Here is a 17,497-nt window from a genome sequence, read left to right as displayed (position 1 = left end):
TATCAAGAAATAATAATGTGTAAAATCATTTTCATTGACTTAAAAAGTATTATATGTAGGTGCTATTTATTGATGACAACAGTGTTATATTTGTTTGCAATGTTTCCCTATTATAAAGAATGCTGTGGTAAGCTTTTTACAATTAAATCTTTAATAATTTCCTTAGGTACATTTTTTTTAAAAAGGGCCTTAATGAGTCCAAGAGCATTGGAATACATCATTCACTGATCTCATTGGGCGTGGACAGAAATAAGGAACAATTGATTGTTTGGACTTAATTCTGACCAGTAATAAAAAATTGAAAATCATCAGAATCTTTGGAGAAAGACTACATCATATTTGAGCAGGTTTACATCTTAAAATTTAGGGAAGCAGCTTTCCAGAAATTAGATAGAAGGAAATGAGATGTTTTAGCCTGAGTCTCTAAGGGGAAACCAAAACATGACCACAGGAAGCCTAAGGAATAGTGCTTCACCGTGCCCGGGTCTATGGGGGTGATGAGAAGGAGGGAGAGCTAAGACAACTGACTTAGATGTATCAATTTAAACCATTTATTGCTATCAGTAAAAAATGTACATTCCATGCTTATTCAGATGTCTCCTATTTACTATTCAGGCAAATCCTGTTATATGAGGTGATGTAATTTAAGGATTATGGTGTCAGCAGTCTTCCTTCCCTACCCCCCCCCAACATTTTGCATATGTTTAAATGTATTGCAGAATTGAACTTCACAATATTCATTTGTATACCTTTCACTTAGATTCTACTGTTAATGTTTTACTGTGCTTATCACATATCCATTAATCCATTGTTTTCTCCACCTAATATCAATGTATTTTATTTTGGATGCATTTGTCACATATCCATTCATTAATACCTTCTTTTCTCCATCTAATATTAATCTATTTTATTTTGATGCATTTTAAAGTAAAAGGTAATTTCATTTTTGAAGTTAAATCTCCTTCAGAAAGGTTCTGCTTTTTTCTTTTATATCAATCGGTTTTGATTTCCAAATAGTATTTGTCTGTTTTGCCTTCATAAATTATTTCTGGCTTCACAACTATTATACTGCTATTCTAATTTTGATTTTATTTCCAAGCTCATACCTGCCATCTACCATTATTTTCAGAAAGTACATTCTAGTTTGCCATGCCTGCACTCAGATTTTATACAACTGGTAACTTAGAAGAATTATTATTTTTTGGTATGTATACTAATTGGGGATATTTGTTATAAGTATTAATCTGAGCTAGGTTAAAGCAGAAAAGGGAAATTATTCTAAGAGTACAGGGGTGCCAAAGAACTCAAGGGTAAGAACTGAGCTTGACTTCAGGGTGAAATTAGAGCTAAGAACCAGAAAGCCATCAAGTTTCTTGATAGTATCACTTCTTGCTACTATTTGCTGTAGGCTTCTCTAAGTGTATCAGCTTTTTCTGCTCTTCTGTCCAAATGGTAAAATGTGGCTGCCCCACTCCTCCAGGAATTCAGCCAATAGCAGAGAATAATTGAACCCCTTGTTTCCAATCTTGGGTTACATGTTTACATTGCTCTAATAAGTTACTGCTGGGAAGGAAGTGGTGGTGATCAAAAGACATAGGTGGCTGCCCAGGCAGCTAAATGAGCTGAACTGACTCTGGCTATCATACATTTAAAGATGACACAACCAGATTTTCTGCTCATTTGTTTTTGATGATTCCTTCTCTATGATCTTGCTCCATGAGTTATTCTATTTATTTTCCTCAAGTCATCAATCTTTTTCTCTTCGTTGATTTTTCCTGCTGCTTATAAGCATGCTTAGATAACATTCTGAAATTTTCTGCACGTATCACCCTTTTGAAAAGGCCTTCTTAACAGCCATGGATAACCTAAATATAAAATTTTTAGCCTCTTGACCAATTCCCGTACCTGGTATATGTTCTTATCTCTTCTTAGCTCATGTTATTGCACTGTTCTGTATTTTTCGCACCTTCCTATCTTTCTGACCATACTTTTGCCGACTTCCTTCTCTTCCTAAGCTTACAAATCCATAGGATTAATTTTTAGTCATTTCTTCTGCATTTTCTTCCTTAATAATTTCATCTACTTGAACTGTGATAGCTTTTACCACGCTTAGGGGAACTTTTAAGTTAATATCTCTAGTTCTCAACTCTCATTTTTACATTTTTAATTATTGGGTGTTTCTAAGTATCTTGCTGGTTTCTCCAACTCAACATTCATGTACAAGGTCATTATTTTAGTCTTCAATCTCAGTGCTCCACTGTTTCTTTTCACTTCCCCCATTATTTAGACACTCAAATCCAACAACACCTTAGTCATGAGACCTTATTGAGCTCCATCTCCCATCCCTTATTCAGATCATTGACAAATCAGATGGACTCTATTATTGGCTCTCAAGACACTTTGTTTTTCTCTCATTGCCACCAGCTTAGATGAAATCTTAATTGTCTTATATCTAGCCTGGTCTCCCTTTCCTGTTTCTCACCTTTAAATGATTCTTTATTCTATTACCAGGCCAATCTCTGTTCAGGGAAAGTGTCAGTACTTGCTGCATGCTTGTGCTATGCTATATTCTAACATTGCAAAAATGATTGACAGTCCCTAGAGATATATAGATAGATATATAAAAGATATGATGTAGTAAATGCTGTAGTGATTGTATACAGAAAGAGCCATAAATTCTTGAGGAAGATAGGAAAAGGCTTTATAGAAGTGACTCTTAGACTGGTTCCCTCCAGGGAGAGAAGGGTATTTTAGACAGGGGATATATAGCAAGAGCAAAGACAGGAAGAGATAAGAGGGCATGGTATGTATAAGGAATTGTGGCAATGTAATGTGCCTGGGAACAACTGTTAAGGAAGGTGAAAATGTAGAGTGATGCTATGTTAAAGAATTGGGATTTCATCCACATTGGAGAGTCAATAGAGTTTTAAAGCACACACTGCTAGATTTTGACTTTTGGTAGAAGGAATGAACATGGAAAATACTGTTTTGATCCTATGGGTCTCTATTAATTATTGAAGTAATAACAGCCTCTTATTTGGCATTCAAGGCTGTCAGCTGTTCTCTGAGACTTCTTGAATGTATTTTATGCTTCAGCCAATTTTATGTTGCTTATTAGATGGGAAGATCCTTGTGCTTTCATCCTCTGTTTGACTATTGAAATTTTACCATTTTCCAAAGAAGGGGAAGTTTAAATGCCTCCACAATAAAGACTTCTTTCAGCTAGAGATGAACACCACTGAGCTCTTGTAATAATTTGTGCTCCTTGTGTGGTTGTCATTGAGTATACTGAAATCATTGCTTGGTAGTTAGGAGTGTTGGAGCCAGACAGCCATGGTTTAAATCCTAGTGGTATCGCGTACTATTTGTGTGACTGTGGACAAGTTACTGAATCTTTCTGGACCAGTTTTTTCATGTTTTAAATACGGATAATGACACATACATCACAGGATTAAAGTGAGAAGGAAATAAGATAATAATTTAAGATAATAATTGTGAAGCCCTTAGCTTTATAGTATTGTACAATATTGTAATTGCAGTAAACTATACAGAAATGAGTAATAAGAATAGAGTGCTAAAATAGTTTCTGTATTAGACCATTTTTGGATTGCTATAAAGAAATACCTGAGATTGGATACTTTATGAAGAGGTTTAATTGGGTCATGGTTCTGCAGGCTCTTCAGGAAGCATAGCCCTGGCATCAGCTTCTGGGAAGGCCTCAGGAAGCTTACAATCATGGCAGAAGATGAAATGGGAGCAGGCACTTCATATGGGAAAAGCAGGAGCAAGAGTCGAGGTTGGGGGCGGGAGGGGGAAGTGCCACACACTTCTAAATGACCAGATCTCATGAGAACTCACTGTTGTAAAAATAGCGCCAAACCATGAGGGATCTGCCCCCATGACCCAAACACTTCCCACCACGCCCCACCTCCGGCCCTGGGGACTACAATTGAACATGAGATTTGGGCAGGGACAAATATTCAAACTATATCAGTTTCTGAACGTGGAAGCCCAGCAAGAAGTAGGAGGTACTCAGTGGCAATAATGACATTTTAATAGAGAAAACAAATTTCTTTTTTTTTTTTTAAGAGATGGGGTTTCACTTTGTCACCTAGGTTGGAGTACAGTGGTGTGATCATAGCTCAGTGTAACCTTGAACTCCTGGGCTCAAAAACCATCGTCTCTAGTAGCTGGAATGATAGGCGTGTGTCACCATGCCTGGTAATTAAAAAAAAAAAAATTTTAAGATAGGGTCTCAAAGTGTTGCCCAGGCTGGTCTTGAACTCCTGGCCTCAGGTGATTCTTCCATTTCAGCCTCCTGAGTCGCTGAGATTATAGGCAGAAGGCACTGTGCCTGGCGAGAAAACAAATTTCTAGTAAGTGTCATCTTATGCATTAGAAAGGAAGGGAAGAATCCAAAAAGTATAGAGCATCTGCAGTTTCTCATATCATGTTTTAGCCTGAACACACATGACATTTAGTCACTGTTGTGCTATTTCTTGTTTGAAACTCTTCTCCGTGGCTCTTAGTCATGGCTCACCATTGCTTCTATGTGATATGTGGCCTTGGTAGCCACACATTGAAATCTGAATCAATATATTATTGTGCTAAAGGAAAGTTATTTGATAAATAATTGTTTTAATTTTTATACTTTTTAAGACTTTGACCATGTATGAACTAAAGTTCTATCGTGGATCAAACTTCCTAAAATTTGCATCAGAAAATATGATCTCTATATAGCCCTCATTTCCCCATCCAGATAGTCCTTTGTGAGATTTAAGTATAGATTTATGCTACCTCCCTTGTCATATAATCATATTTCCATTTCCTCTTATCTCTTTCTGCTATCTCCCACATGGTGGGTGCTGCCACTTTGCCCTCTTGCTGCCCATTGTTTTCTTGTGGAATTCTACTCAGGGCCATCCTCTCCTATAGTAAAGTGAGCTTAAAGTATTTCCTTTCAGTTCCTCTCTCTCAATTCTAGTCTCCTGATTTTGGTAAGGTTTGGGTGAGAGCAACTTAATTGTAAATTATTTACATTAAAGCTATGTATCCCTTTGTGGTTATTCAATAGATGAGGCTTCTATTCTTAACTTTTTCTTATGTCTTAAGGTAATGCTTACCCAAGTGTGGTCTGTGGATGACCTACATCAGAATTTCCTGAGGTTGCTTGTTCAAAGTATAGATTCTGAGGCCTTACTTTCAGAATTTTAATCATGGGCTGGGTCTAGGATGGCATCCAGTACTCTGGTTTTAAAATAAGTACCCAAGGTGATTTTTTATACTCCTAGGAAGTTTGAGAACCTCTGTTGTTATGATTGGATCCTGCTTTCAATGCTTTCTTCTCTCCCCCAAACTTTATGGGGTTCATTTTTTCCATGGGTTTGCCAGAAGCAAAGGTAGCCATCCCAACTACCTACCACTTAAAGTAGAAGGGGCTACTGCTGATTATTTTATCATTATTTTAGATTAAAAAAAAAAAAAGCCAGCAACTACTGTTTACAACAAGAAAGACTACTGTGTACATCAAGCCGATATGGATTTTAGTCTTGGCATTTTTAGGGTCATGCCAAGGGTATTGTTAGCCTGTCCCCAAAAGACAGCTGGGGAAGGGAACTTAGGCTTGATTCTATGCTAAAGTAGCATATAGATTTTTGCAGACATTTGTGTTTTCTTTGTTTTCAGTTTTATAGTTTCTACAGAAATGCGAGGCTCTACCAGAAATGGCCTTTGGTCACTTGTAGGCTAGTCAGTATAATAAGTTTGTGATGCAATTCCTTTTTTAATTACTAACAAGCATGGAGTGAGCAATGAAAGTGAATTGACATTTTCCCACTTGGTGGCAGACAAAGTCTGGGGTTGTTTACCAAAATTGCCATATTGATTAGATTACAAGTGGACAGTGAAGGGAACAAATCATGAAATTTCAAGTGCAGTATGGGAAACACAGGAGTCCAGCTGAATGAAGGATATGTCCTTTTCTCTTTGTCTTTTGCTAGACAACTTTCTGATGCAGATTTGGATTGTATTCCTCATTGCATAGACAAACACCTGAGCGTAAAGGATAGGATCGTTGTTTCTTTCCAGGCTTTCAGAATGGCAGGTACCAATCTTGTGTAAGTGGGTATGTGGATACCTACCTACCCTAGCTTAGAATATTTGTAACATATACTACTAAATGTATGAATGACAATAGTGTGTATTTCCATTTTCAAATGCATCATTCAAACAGTAATGAGTTTCTAGTTGGTACAACATGGTGTAGTATGTGAGAGAAGTGTGGAAGTAAAGAATAGCACCCCAAGAACCTGAAGTGATTAGTGACTGCTCAGAGTATTCTGTCAATGTGTGGTAAGACTGGCCTTGCCTTATTTGTCCTTCTTGCCCCCTGCATCTTTCCTGTGCCTATGTTTACAGTTTTTCCTCTTTATACCTGTATATTACTTTTCCTTTCATTCATTTATTCACAGTAAATGTAGTAGGAATGGGACCTTTGGGATGCAGTTTTTGAGCCCTGAATTCAAGTTTTAAAAGGTTTCTTTTCTTTTTGTTTTGTTTTGTTTTGTTTTGAGACAGGGCTTCACTCTGTTACCCAGTCTGGAGTGCAGGATCCTTCTACCTTGGCCTTGTAGTAGCTGGGATTACAGGCTTACACCAACACACCTGGCTTTTTTTTTTTTTTTTTGAGAATTGGGAGTCCCACTATATTGCCCAGGCTGGTTTTGAACCTTAAGGCTCAAGTTATCCTCCCACCTTGGCCTCCCAAAGTGGTGGGATTACAGGTGTGAGTCATTGCACTTGGCCTTAAAAAGTTTTTTAGAGTGCCAGTTTCTTGTGGACTATAAAAAGTTGACTGTAGGTAGTTAAATGTAGATTTGGTTTATCATATATTTGAAGCTGTTTAATTCATAATGGAATTCTATCATTCAAAAAAATTTGTAGCGATTAAGAAGCCCAATAATAGATTTTATAATAAACCATCATGAAAGTTCTGCATAAATATGAAAGAAAGAATTTTCTCAGAACAGAAAGAAACTGCACTGAGATTCAAAGTCTGAGCAGCATATTTGCCTCAGGTTCAGAGAGTTGTAACATGCGTTTTTAATGTATGATGTTTGTGTGAGGCCTCTCTTTAATTTTCTTCTGTCTCTGATTCCTAATTTTTCATCTGCCTCTCCCGTGGGTGCCGATGAAGGTTCTTGTGTATGTGTGTGTGTGTGTGTGTGTGTGTGTGTGTGTGTGTAATGTGTATAATATACATATATGATGAATGTATTATAATATATTGAGATATATATATAATATTTTATGTATGTTTTGTGAAATATGCAGTGTTATTTACTGTGTATATTTTAAATTTCCTTAAATGCTGTTTTACTATGGATTTCATTATTTTTCCTTTGTGTTTACCACTGTTTTAAACATTTCTTCATGTTTCTGGATGCATGTCTATTCACCTCACTGCTTTTCATTGCTGCATTAATATTTCATGGAATGCATTTTCCACTTTACTTATCTGCTCCTCTAGTGATGCCTCCAGCTACTTTTATAAACAATGCTCCAGGGAATATATCAAATGTGTTCCCTTATGGAATTTCCTCTGCAGTATATACCCAGAAGGTGTATAATTGGGCCACAGAATTGGCATTACCTATGAAAGCTTAGTACCTGATTGCTCTGTGGAGTGGCTTACCAGTATGCATGTGGATTCCTTTTCTTCGTGTTCTTGTTAACAGCTTTCTGTGTTCTCAAATCTCATATTTAGGCCACTTTACATTATCACATTGCCAAGAATTAGCACATTAATTAATAACATTATATCACAGGGTCACATTTTTATTCTGGCAACTAGAGCTGAAAAACTTATGATGGGGATATTGAGGGAAGATTGAAATTCTTGTTGAAGTTTAAAGTGTTGCATGATAAGGTACAAGAAAATTCACTCTCTAGAGGACACAGATTATTACCTTGTTGACCCATCTAGAAATATGATCTTATCAGAGTCCTCAAGTCAATTACATTTAGGTAGTCTGACTGCCCTCACCAGTTACCAAAGTTAATTAACAAGCCAATAAACTAATTCATGACGAAAAGTAAAATTATAGATCCTTTTGGCCATTTCAGTTGGCCTTTTTCTTTCTAGGAAATCACAGAATTATCAGATGAAGGTAGCTGTGTGAGTTTTATGTCAGGGAAAGAAGAAATATTGATCTAAACTGAAGAGTGAAGCATCTTTTATTAGAATTTTGATTGTTGAAATTTTATTAGAAAAACTTTTTAAAAAGTTATTACATAGCTGAACTTTTACAGTTGTTAACCCAGAATGAAAGGAGGCCAAGTCATTTTTTCCTTTTTCTTATTTTCTAGTGAAAAATATTATGATTAGAAATAGCAATGGTAGAAACAATGCATATATATCAGGATGCTTGAAGTTTATTACTAGTAGAGAAATAGTAATCTGATAACCAGTCTGTAAACAGAGACTTCAAAGTGAAAATTTACCATTTTAAGAATAAAGAAACTTTATTATCTTAATAATAGTAAGGCTAAATCTAAATATTTCTCCTAAAGATTATACAATAACTGCCCTGGAAAATGAAAACTACTGAATGTGTATATCATATATATATCATGGGAGAGGACTGCCACCTTGTGCATGTAGGATGCTGTTTTATGCCTCCATTTTTTTTTGTTACACCAGCTAATACTGTGCATTTTCACTGTTTCATACTGTGGTCAGATGTGTAAATGTATAAAACATATTTTATTTTTGTATGCAGTAAAATCATGCCAACTATTCTTTTGACAGGAGGAGGGGTCTTGTTTTTTGAAAGATGTTAAATTTGGTATAGTTAGCTCTAAGAATTGGTATGTCTGAGAGATCATACTGGTTAATTGACCTCTGGGGTTAGTTAAGAATTTCATTTCTTTATTTAAATATATGGGAAGTTGGTGATTCTTTCATCATTTTTCATTTTACTGCTTGCAGTACTTGGGGTTATTCTGAATGGCAGAATTCATTACACTCTCAGAAGCATAGGGAATTTAGCTTATGATACAAACATACCCTTGATTTTTAAATGTTTTCCTTCAGAGCAAGTGCAGAAGAATGACTGCAATACAGGGTAAGCATCCCTAATTTGAAAATCTAAAATCCAAAATTCTCCAATATTGGAAGCTTTTTGAACACTGCCATGGGATAGTGATTCCTTTGCTTCCTGATGGTTCAGTGTATACAAACTTTGTTTCATGCACAAACCCATTAAAATATTGTATAAAATTACCTTTACACTATGTAATAAGATGTATATGAAACATAAATAAATTTTTTGTTTAGACTTGGGTCCCATCCCCAAGAGATCTCATTATGTGTATGTAAATATTACAGAATCTGAAAAAAAAAATCTGAACTCTGAAACACTTCTGTTCCCAAGCATTTTGGATAAAGAATACTCAACCTGTAGTAACATATAATAGTTTTTTGAAACACTATTGATGTGAAGAAAAAATGAGTTTCTTTCAAATATTCTGGTTACCTGAGGGCCTGACTTAAGTGGGCTTCAAATATTATTGAAGAATAATATTTGAAGAATTATGAGACTGGAAGTCAGCCTTTGGATACGTGCAACTAACTTAGCTGTGTGACCAGGGATGCTTCTCTGGGCAGTTTCTTTATCTGAAAAATGAGCAATTGAACTAGCTTGGTTCTGAGGATCTTTTTAGTTTTTGAATTCTGTTGCTCTGTAAAGTTTTACTCTAATTTTAAAATGTTAATGCTGTAATGCCCTTCAATGTACTTATTGTACTCTTGTGTATAAGAAGTTATTTTAAGATTTGATCATATAGTTATATTTAACTATCAGAGTTTATATTAGTAATGGGGGGGTAGGATATATATATATAAAAATTTAAGACCAGAAACCTAGGAAATTTACCTATTTTTTATTTAACACATGGGGTACTTGAAGAAATCAGAAGATTGGTTTGGGTGTAATCCAGATATTAATTGTATACTATTTATGCATTATAATCCTGTTTTGGGCACAAATGCATTCCAAATGCCTACATTCAATTTCTGAGAAGACTCAAAAAGTTGGTATAAATATGGTAAAGCCCATTTCATAAGCCCGATTTTATGACTGGGATGAAAAGAGAGAAAAAGGGACCTAGAGGTGAAAATTTGGAAGTTTTTAAGGATATGACCCAACTTGAAAGTTTAAGGCCAAAGACTCTTCAGGATGTAAATTCCTTCACTTTATAGTGTATAACAGCAATCTTTCCTGTTCATCTTGATTCATTTCCTCATGAAGTGTTAAGAATGAACCCATGTGACCAAGTTTAGCTTTTTACTTTGGGGCCATCTGGGAATAATTTTTTAAATTCTAGGGATAATTTTAAGGAAAATGTTTTTCATTGTTAAGCTACATAAACATGCCAAATTCAACCTCTGTACTGAAAGGATTTCCCTGTGCATTGCCTTCAGAGTTTTGCATTTATTTTGTGTAATACCAAATTACTATTTTGTAGAGAACAGAATTATAATAAATGTTGAAATAACTAATTAATAAAATACAATCACTTAAAAATCTATGCACATTATAAGCAATGAAAGATGTTAATGTATTAAAATATACATTTATCCTTCTAATTAAATTATTGAAATATAGTAAGAAAATACTAAGTAAATTACACTTCATAAAAATGAAGATAATTTAATCATGAAAAAAAGCAAAGTGGAAAATATCCTAATCTGTTTTTAGAATGTGAAAATCTTATGGTTCAATCCCATGTTTTGGCACCAAAACAACAAAAAAGTAAAATCTCAAGAAAATGAGTGTGTCACTGGTCATGATGTTTTTCCACAGAGATTTTTCCAAAAGCTCCCTTCCAAAACTTCCCTCTGCAATGAGGTAGGAATGTTATTGGATTAGAAAAAATATTTGGAGTTAGTTTATAACTGACTAATCTACAAATCCAGTCTCTGGATTGATACTCTTCAGATATTTTGAAGTTTTTGTAGAAAGATTGTACGTTTATTAATAGTAAATCATAGTTGTAAACAGAGTATTCCTAGTTTCTTTGTCTTAATTTTATGTATCGATGGAGATTTCAGTTCATAATTAATTACATGTATCTGGCTCAGTTGTATTATGTTCATGTTCATTTGAAAAGCCTTTGAACTAGAATAAGAATTATGATTGTAATAAAAAAACTTGCTTGTCAGTTGTTATTTTCTTCTGTCTTGAGAATTATAGAGAAGAAGAACACGTTCTAATGAGTGCATCTTTATTTTGAAATTTTTTTTTATTCTTTCTGAGATGGAGTCTTGCTTTGTTGCCAGGCTGGAGTGCAGTGGTGCAATCTCAGTTCACTGCAATCTCCGCCTTCCAGGTTCAAGCAATTCCCTTGCCTCAGCCTCCCTAGTAGCTGGGACTACAGACACATACCACCATGCCCAGCTATATTTTGAAATTTTAATTCAGCAAATAACTTTCAAGATAGAGAAAGGTTTTTGTTATTTGCATCATAAACTGCATAGTTGAATTTATAGTAAGAAGACTCACCATCAATTTATTTCAGTAGCCAAGATCAAACTAAGGTACTATGCCAAACTAGGGTAATAAGAAGTGATACAATACTTCAGTGTGATTGCTTATTATATTCTATACAGGCAAGACCTATCTATTCTCACATGAAGTGCAGAATTGAATGATTCAGCCATTGATTTTGATAAAAAGATTTTTACATCTATGAAATATTGGTATTTGGAAATTAAAAATAGCATTTTATTTTGGAATACTGAAAATGAGTATAGCCATTAACTGTTATAATATGTAGGTCAAGTTAGAGATTGGTAGTTATATGGCATTTGAAGAATTCAGAATATTTGTAAATCCAGCACTTGAGATTTTTAATATACTTTATTGTGTCTACTACTAGTGAATCTATCTGGTAAATTGGTCTTTTTTTTTTTTAATCATAGCAGAAGATTAATAATTATGATTTTTTTCTCAGATGTGTAAAACTTTCTTTCCTTTGTTTTAATTGCAAAATTTTTAGGTCATTTTACGATGTAAACCCAATAACATGTACAAAATTAGACATTTATATTTAAAGGATATCTTCTTCCTTTTTGCAACTTTTTATTTCTCTTCCTTTGAATGTGTTAAATTTATTTGTTCTAGCCCTCTGTGAAGCAGGTGCTGCTCATCAGAGTGATTCTATATTGAGAAATATTAGTATATGGACATTTTAATGTGTGCTAATTTTATTTAACCTTATATAGTATTAGCGGGGATAGGGTGTTTTAGATGATTGTGAGTTAATAATCAGTGATATACTGTACAATGTTTAGCATAGGTCTCATTTATATATATTTTTCTTCTCACTAGGCAAGAAGTTATGAAATGGAATGGATGGGGATATAATGATTCTAAATTCATCTTCAATAAGAAGGGCCAAATTGAGTTGACTGGGAAAAGGTAACCCTGTATATTTCTTCTTTTGTTTTTTCTTTAACTTTTTTTCTATGAAAAATTTTAAACATATATGAAAATATAGTGAACCCTCCTCCAGTTTAAAAATTATCAATATTTTACTTTAACTGCTTTTTTTCTGGTAATATTTCAAATTCCGATGTTGTCATGTTTCCTCTAAATATGTGTATATGTGTGTATGTGTATATATATATATATATATATTATATATCATAAAAATAAGGAACTAATATAACTAATTATATAATAATTATATATCCAAAATAGCAAAAATTATATATCTAGTTATCCAGTTCATATTCATATTCTCCAGTCATCTCACAAATGTCTTTTATAGATAGTTTATTTGTATCCGGATCTAAATAGTGTCTATAAGCCACCCCACCACCCAACCCCTATGCCATTGAGTTTTTTGAAACTAGCTTCATATTTAAATCTGGTAATTTACATTGGAGTGTGGATTATTATGAAAGGTGAACAATTTTAGGTCTGTGTAAATATAAATAGTATTTTTAAAAAATAGTTTCTGAGATAAATTAGGAAGGAAGTGATTAACATCAGTCATTTTTGTGATAGTTTTTCTATGTCTGAAATGTGGTTATTTGTTGATAAGAATTAGAAAGTATATTTGTTCAATCGTACCTCAATAAAGCTGGAAAAACATTAGAATTCTAAAGGATGTTTGTGTTATTCCTGTTTGTTCTAGATGTGGTCAGAATTGTAAAAATGAGTTCTTTGCTGGTTTTAAGCAATTCTGCCCTTGCCAAAGCTCTGTTTTGGTTTGTCTGTTGAATTTTGATACAACATTTGAAAGGGCAGTGAGTACAAATATGTAATACTTGAATGCTGGAACCAAAAATAAAAAGAAATTGAGACCAAGTAAAAAAACTGAATCAGATATATTATAAATCTATTCCAGTATCGTGCCCTGATTTAATATCTATTGGACATTACTATACTTAAGTTAATGTTTTTAAAACAAATGCTATCTCAATATATTAAAGTGTCAGCAATGTAAGTTTTATTCCTTTGGAGAAGTTAGTTCCTTTTCTCTCTATACTCAATATACTCTATTGCAATGTATGAATAATTTTTCTATTTTTCTGACTTACTCGTATTTTGTACCTAAAATAAAACCTCAGGAATAGTAATTTGAAAGTAATTTTAAAGAAGGTATGAAGATGTACATTTGACATTTGTTTTTTATTAGGAAAATAAATATTATCTGTGTTCTTATTCCCATACTTAAGTGGGTAGCATGCAACGGAGGCTTAGTTGAGAAATTGTGTAATTCAGGTAGAAGGGATTTCTGGTTAAAATTAAATTTACCAGTGTTCTAAATGTTGAATTTTTTATGTTTTATTTAAATAGAATAATGTCTAATACAGTAGAAACATCGATGTAGAGACTGGCTTTTCAAAATCTTCTGGAGGAAAAAAAACGAATCTTCTGAACGTAGAAAACCAAATTTCTCTCTTCTCAGACACTGTCCTCATTTCTCTTTCTCTTTATCTGTCTTTGTGTTTGGACCTTGAAGGTATATAGCATTTCTGTTTTATGAGTCACTTGTATTTCAGCACTCTTCTCTACAGAACTGTAGACCATGTAATGGTTTATATGAGAAGGGGTGTGTGTGTGTGTGTGTGTGTGTGTGTGTGTGTGTGTGTGTAATGAATGATTAGTCATAAAACATCACAAGTAACTATACCTCAGTGGGTCCCATGGGTTCAGAATCTCGTTCTTATTTTGGGTTTTCTGGCACTTGATTTGTCAGTTTCCTGGAAGAGATGAGGCTATAGGGGTCTGACGCACATGCCACACTTCTAAGAGACTGATTTAAAAAACTAGAGAGTATTCATTTATGGTTATATTATTCCCTTTTCAGGGTATGGAATACTTTTTAGTGCCGTTTCTGATGTTAGGGTATCTAGTGAACAAAATTTGCAACTTAGATATTGTTTGGAAAGCATACGTTCAGAACAAAGGAGATTTGATGGTCTTGATAGAGATTTTTTTATAGGCTGTAACAGAACCAGAGAATTTCTGTTGGCTTTAATGGGTTACTACCAGGGTGCATTCCTTAAAGGCTTCGTTTCTTTGCATTGTTGACTCCTAAGTCAGAGTCCAGTGGGAGAGAGGTAGAATAAGGGTGCATCTGACTGGAAGAGCCTGCAAGAGAGACCAGGAATGTGAATATCTGGCAAATTCGCATTAGTGGAGGGTAGCTTTTGCCTTCCTCCAAGACTTACACCAAGGATAATTCCCCAAACATATAAATGGGATTTAGATACTCTGGGATTAAATATATACTAATCAAACAACTTAATAACTAAAATGAAATAACAAAATAAAATTTAATTCCCATTTTGGTGGTTAAGCAGCGGTACCCTGTCACAGGATAATAAACTGGGTTGAATTGAATCATAACCTTCTCTATACCTAGTCTGTTATTCTGAGAATAATTGGTGAATAAGTAGGTTTCTTTGATTTTTATCAGAAAACATTTACAAACACTCTTTAGGTAATAATATCTACTATTTATTGAGTGCCTACTGGGTTATCTTACAATAAACCTATTAGATGAATAGTTGTTGTCTTAAAATAATGAGGACGAGGAAAGTTAAGTAGCTTACCTGAAGTCACCTCTTCAGTTGTAAATTGGGATTAAAAACGAGGTGCTTTTAAACTTCGTTCTCATGCAGTTTCTATTATACTGTGCTTCTGAGTTACTTCTGCAGATAACCAAACTCATTCACTATATTGATCTTGTTCTCTCTCCAAACTCTGGAAGTACTTTACTGTAGCCTTCTATGCTCTGTATACCAGCACAGCAGAATTTTGTATTATAAAAAGTTACCTTGTGTCAAAATTCCTATTGTTACTGAGAAAGGCAAAGGGCAGAAGCATAAGAAGACTGTGATATTCCTGAAAGAGAAATGGAATATTTGACTGCAAAGGCTGAGTACAAGAAAACATTGTTTGGCTGAACAGTATTAATTCACATTTATTCATTCATTCATTCATTCATTCGTTTGAGACAGAGTCTCACTCTGTTGCCCAGGCTGGAGTGCAGTGATGTGATCTCGGCTCACTGCAACCTCCAACTCCCAGGTTCAAGCAGTTCTCTGCTTCAGCCTCCCAAGTAGCCTGAATTACAGGCACCCGCCACCACGCATGGCTAATTTTTGTATTTTTAGTAGAGACGGAGTTTCACCATCTTGCCCAGGCTGCTCTTGAACTCCTGACCTTGTGATCCACCCGTCTTGGCCTCCCAAAGTGCTGGGATTACGGGCTTGAGCTACCATGCCTGGCCAGTTCACTCTTACTTATTAATAATATTAGATGGTAAGGACAATTTTTGAAATTTTTTGTGGAGACTTTATTCTGACAGTGAGGTGGACTGAACAAATTCAGGCCCCTTGCCTTCTATAACCGCATAGAAAAGATGGATAAAATATCAGAAGAAAGAAATATAACAGACCTGGAAAGAAAGAAAGGGAAATTCTAGGTGCCAGAAACTAAGAGTGATTCTCAGTGAAAATTGATGAAGTGTGGGGTTCTCCTATTTCTGATCCAAAGAACATTCAAAAGGTAGATTTTTATACACAAATGTAGTTGATTGTATATATTTTGGGGGAAGGTGACTTTGAGATTTCAAACCCAGGCATTAAGTTGTAAGCAATTATTAGAAGCTATTATAGAATAACAGTGTTTCCCCTATGTTAGGGGAAAGAGTCTAACGTTTTTTCCCAAACAGTCCATCTTCTGTACAGATTTATAATTTATCAGGTTATAAATCTCTAGATTTATAACTTACCACTCTTATTCCTTTTAAGTGTGGATGAATTGAGTCCTCCTGGGTTTAAGCAATATAAGGCAATAATCTGGAGCTCATTCTATAGATTTCTTTTTTCCTTCAACTTTTAGGTTCTGGGGTATATGTGCAGGATGTGCAGGTTTGTTACATAGGTAAATGTGTACCACGGTGGTTTGGGGTCTTCAGGAGATCTCCTGATCCACAGGTTACAAACAACCATGGGAGAAGTGTGGTTTCCTGGGTGGGGTTGCACAATCTCTCACTGCTCCCCTTGGCTTGGGGTTGGGGTCCTTTGGCTCTGTGCTCTCCCAGTTGGACCATCGCCCCACCCTGCTTTTCCTTGTTCTCTGTGGGTCCAACTGTCTGCCTAGTCAGTCCCAGTGTGAGAACCTGGATATTTCAGTTGAAGGTGCTGAATTCACTTGCCATTTCATTCTGCTCTATGAGAGCTGTGGACCACAGCTGCTTCTAATCAGCCATCTCAGTCCCTCTAGATTTCTATAACCTAAAATTTTTTGGAAAATGTCATTATTTTTGACTTTCTGGGTATTATACATTAATTTGGTACTTACAAATCACAAGTTAATATATAAATGAAGAATTTGAGTTTGTCTTTTTGGTGGCATAATTTTTTTTTTCAAGAGAATTAAATCATTTATTGATTACACATGATAATGGATGATATACAAGCTTCATTCCCATCTATAATTTTATCTGGTACCATTATTCAATTTAGATATATTGCATAGGATGTGCCAACAATCATCTTTATAACCAATAATTCCATGATTTTGCTTGGGTAATCCCTTTTAATCGTGAACTTCAGGTCACAACAGTAACTATTAGTTCAACTGCACCAAGGTTTCTGAAGACAATGGCTTCTCCACCCAAGCAGGTTGTATATAAATTCCAAATAGAAAGTGGCATCACCCTGAAGAAATTCTAACTTCACGCTGTTGGAGAAATTTACCAAGATGGCTTCAGAGTAGACTAACTTTACACAGCACATTAAAAAAAAAGACATTTATTCAGTGTCACGATCAGACAATTACATTTATCAATCAACAGCATGGGTGCAAAAAAGAAAAAGAAAAAGAAAAAAAAATCTACAATAAAACCCTTTGTTGGAGGCCGGGCGCGGTGGCTCAAGCCTGTAATCCCAGCACTTTGGGAGGCCGAGGCG

At 34.8% G+C, this 17,497-nt stretch overlaps 1 protein-coding gene across 3 annotated transcripts in view; it reads left to right on the top strand.

The window, feature by feature from the left end:
• Positions 1-17,497, top strand: part of AGPS (alkylglycerone phosphate synthase) — a 139,147-nt gene that overhangs the window by 11,002 nt on the left and 110,648 nt on the right. For 2 of the 3 annotated variants that reach the window (XM_032292849.1, XM_032292850.1), the window contains exon 2: positions 12,393-12,482. In XM_032292849.1, the coding sequence (XP_032148740.1) occupies positions 12,393-12,482 (90 nt within the window). Of the gene's footprint in view, positions 1-5,478; positions 6,352-12,392; positions 12,483-17,497 lie in introns of those variants that run through there. The other variant, XM_032292851.1, reaches the window with a different exon arrangement.

The sequence above is a fragment of the Sapajus apella genome, unplaced genomic scaffold, assembly GCF_009761245.1.
Source record: "Sapajus apella isolate SASKATOON/1434 unplaced genomic scaffold, GSC_monkey_1.0 scaffold28, whole genome shotgun sequence".
Taxonomy (NCBI): Eukaryota; Metazoa; Chordata; class Mammalia; order Primates; family Cebidae; genus Sapajus; species Sapajus apella.
Note: the sequence above shows the minus strand (reverse complement) of the source record. Positions and strands in the feature narration are given on the sequence as shown.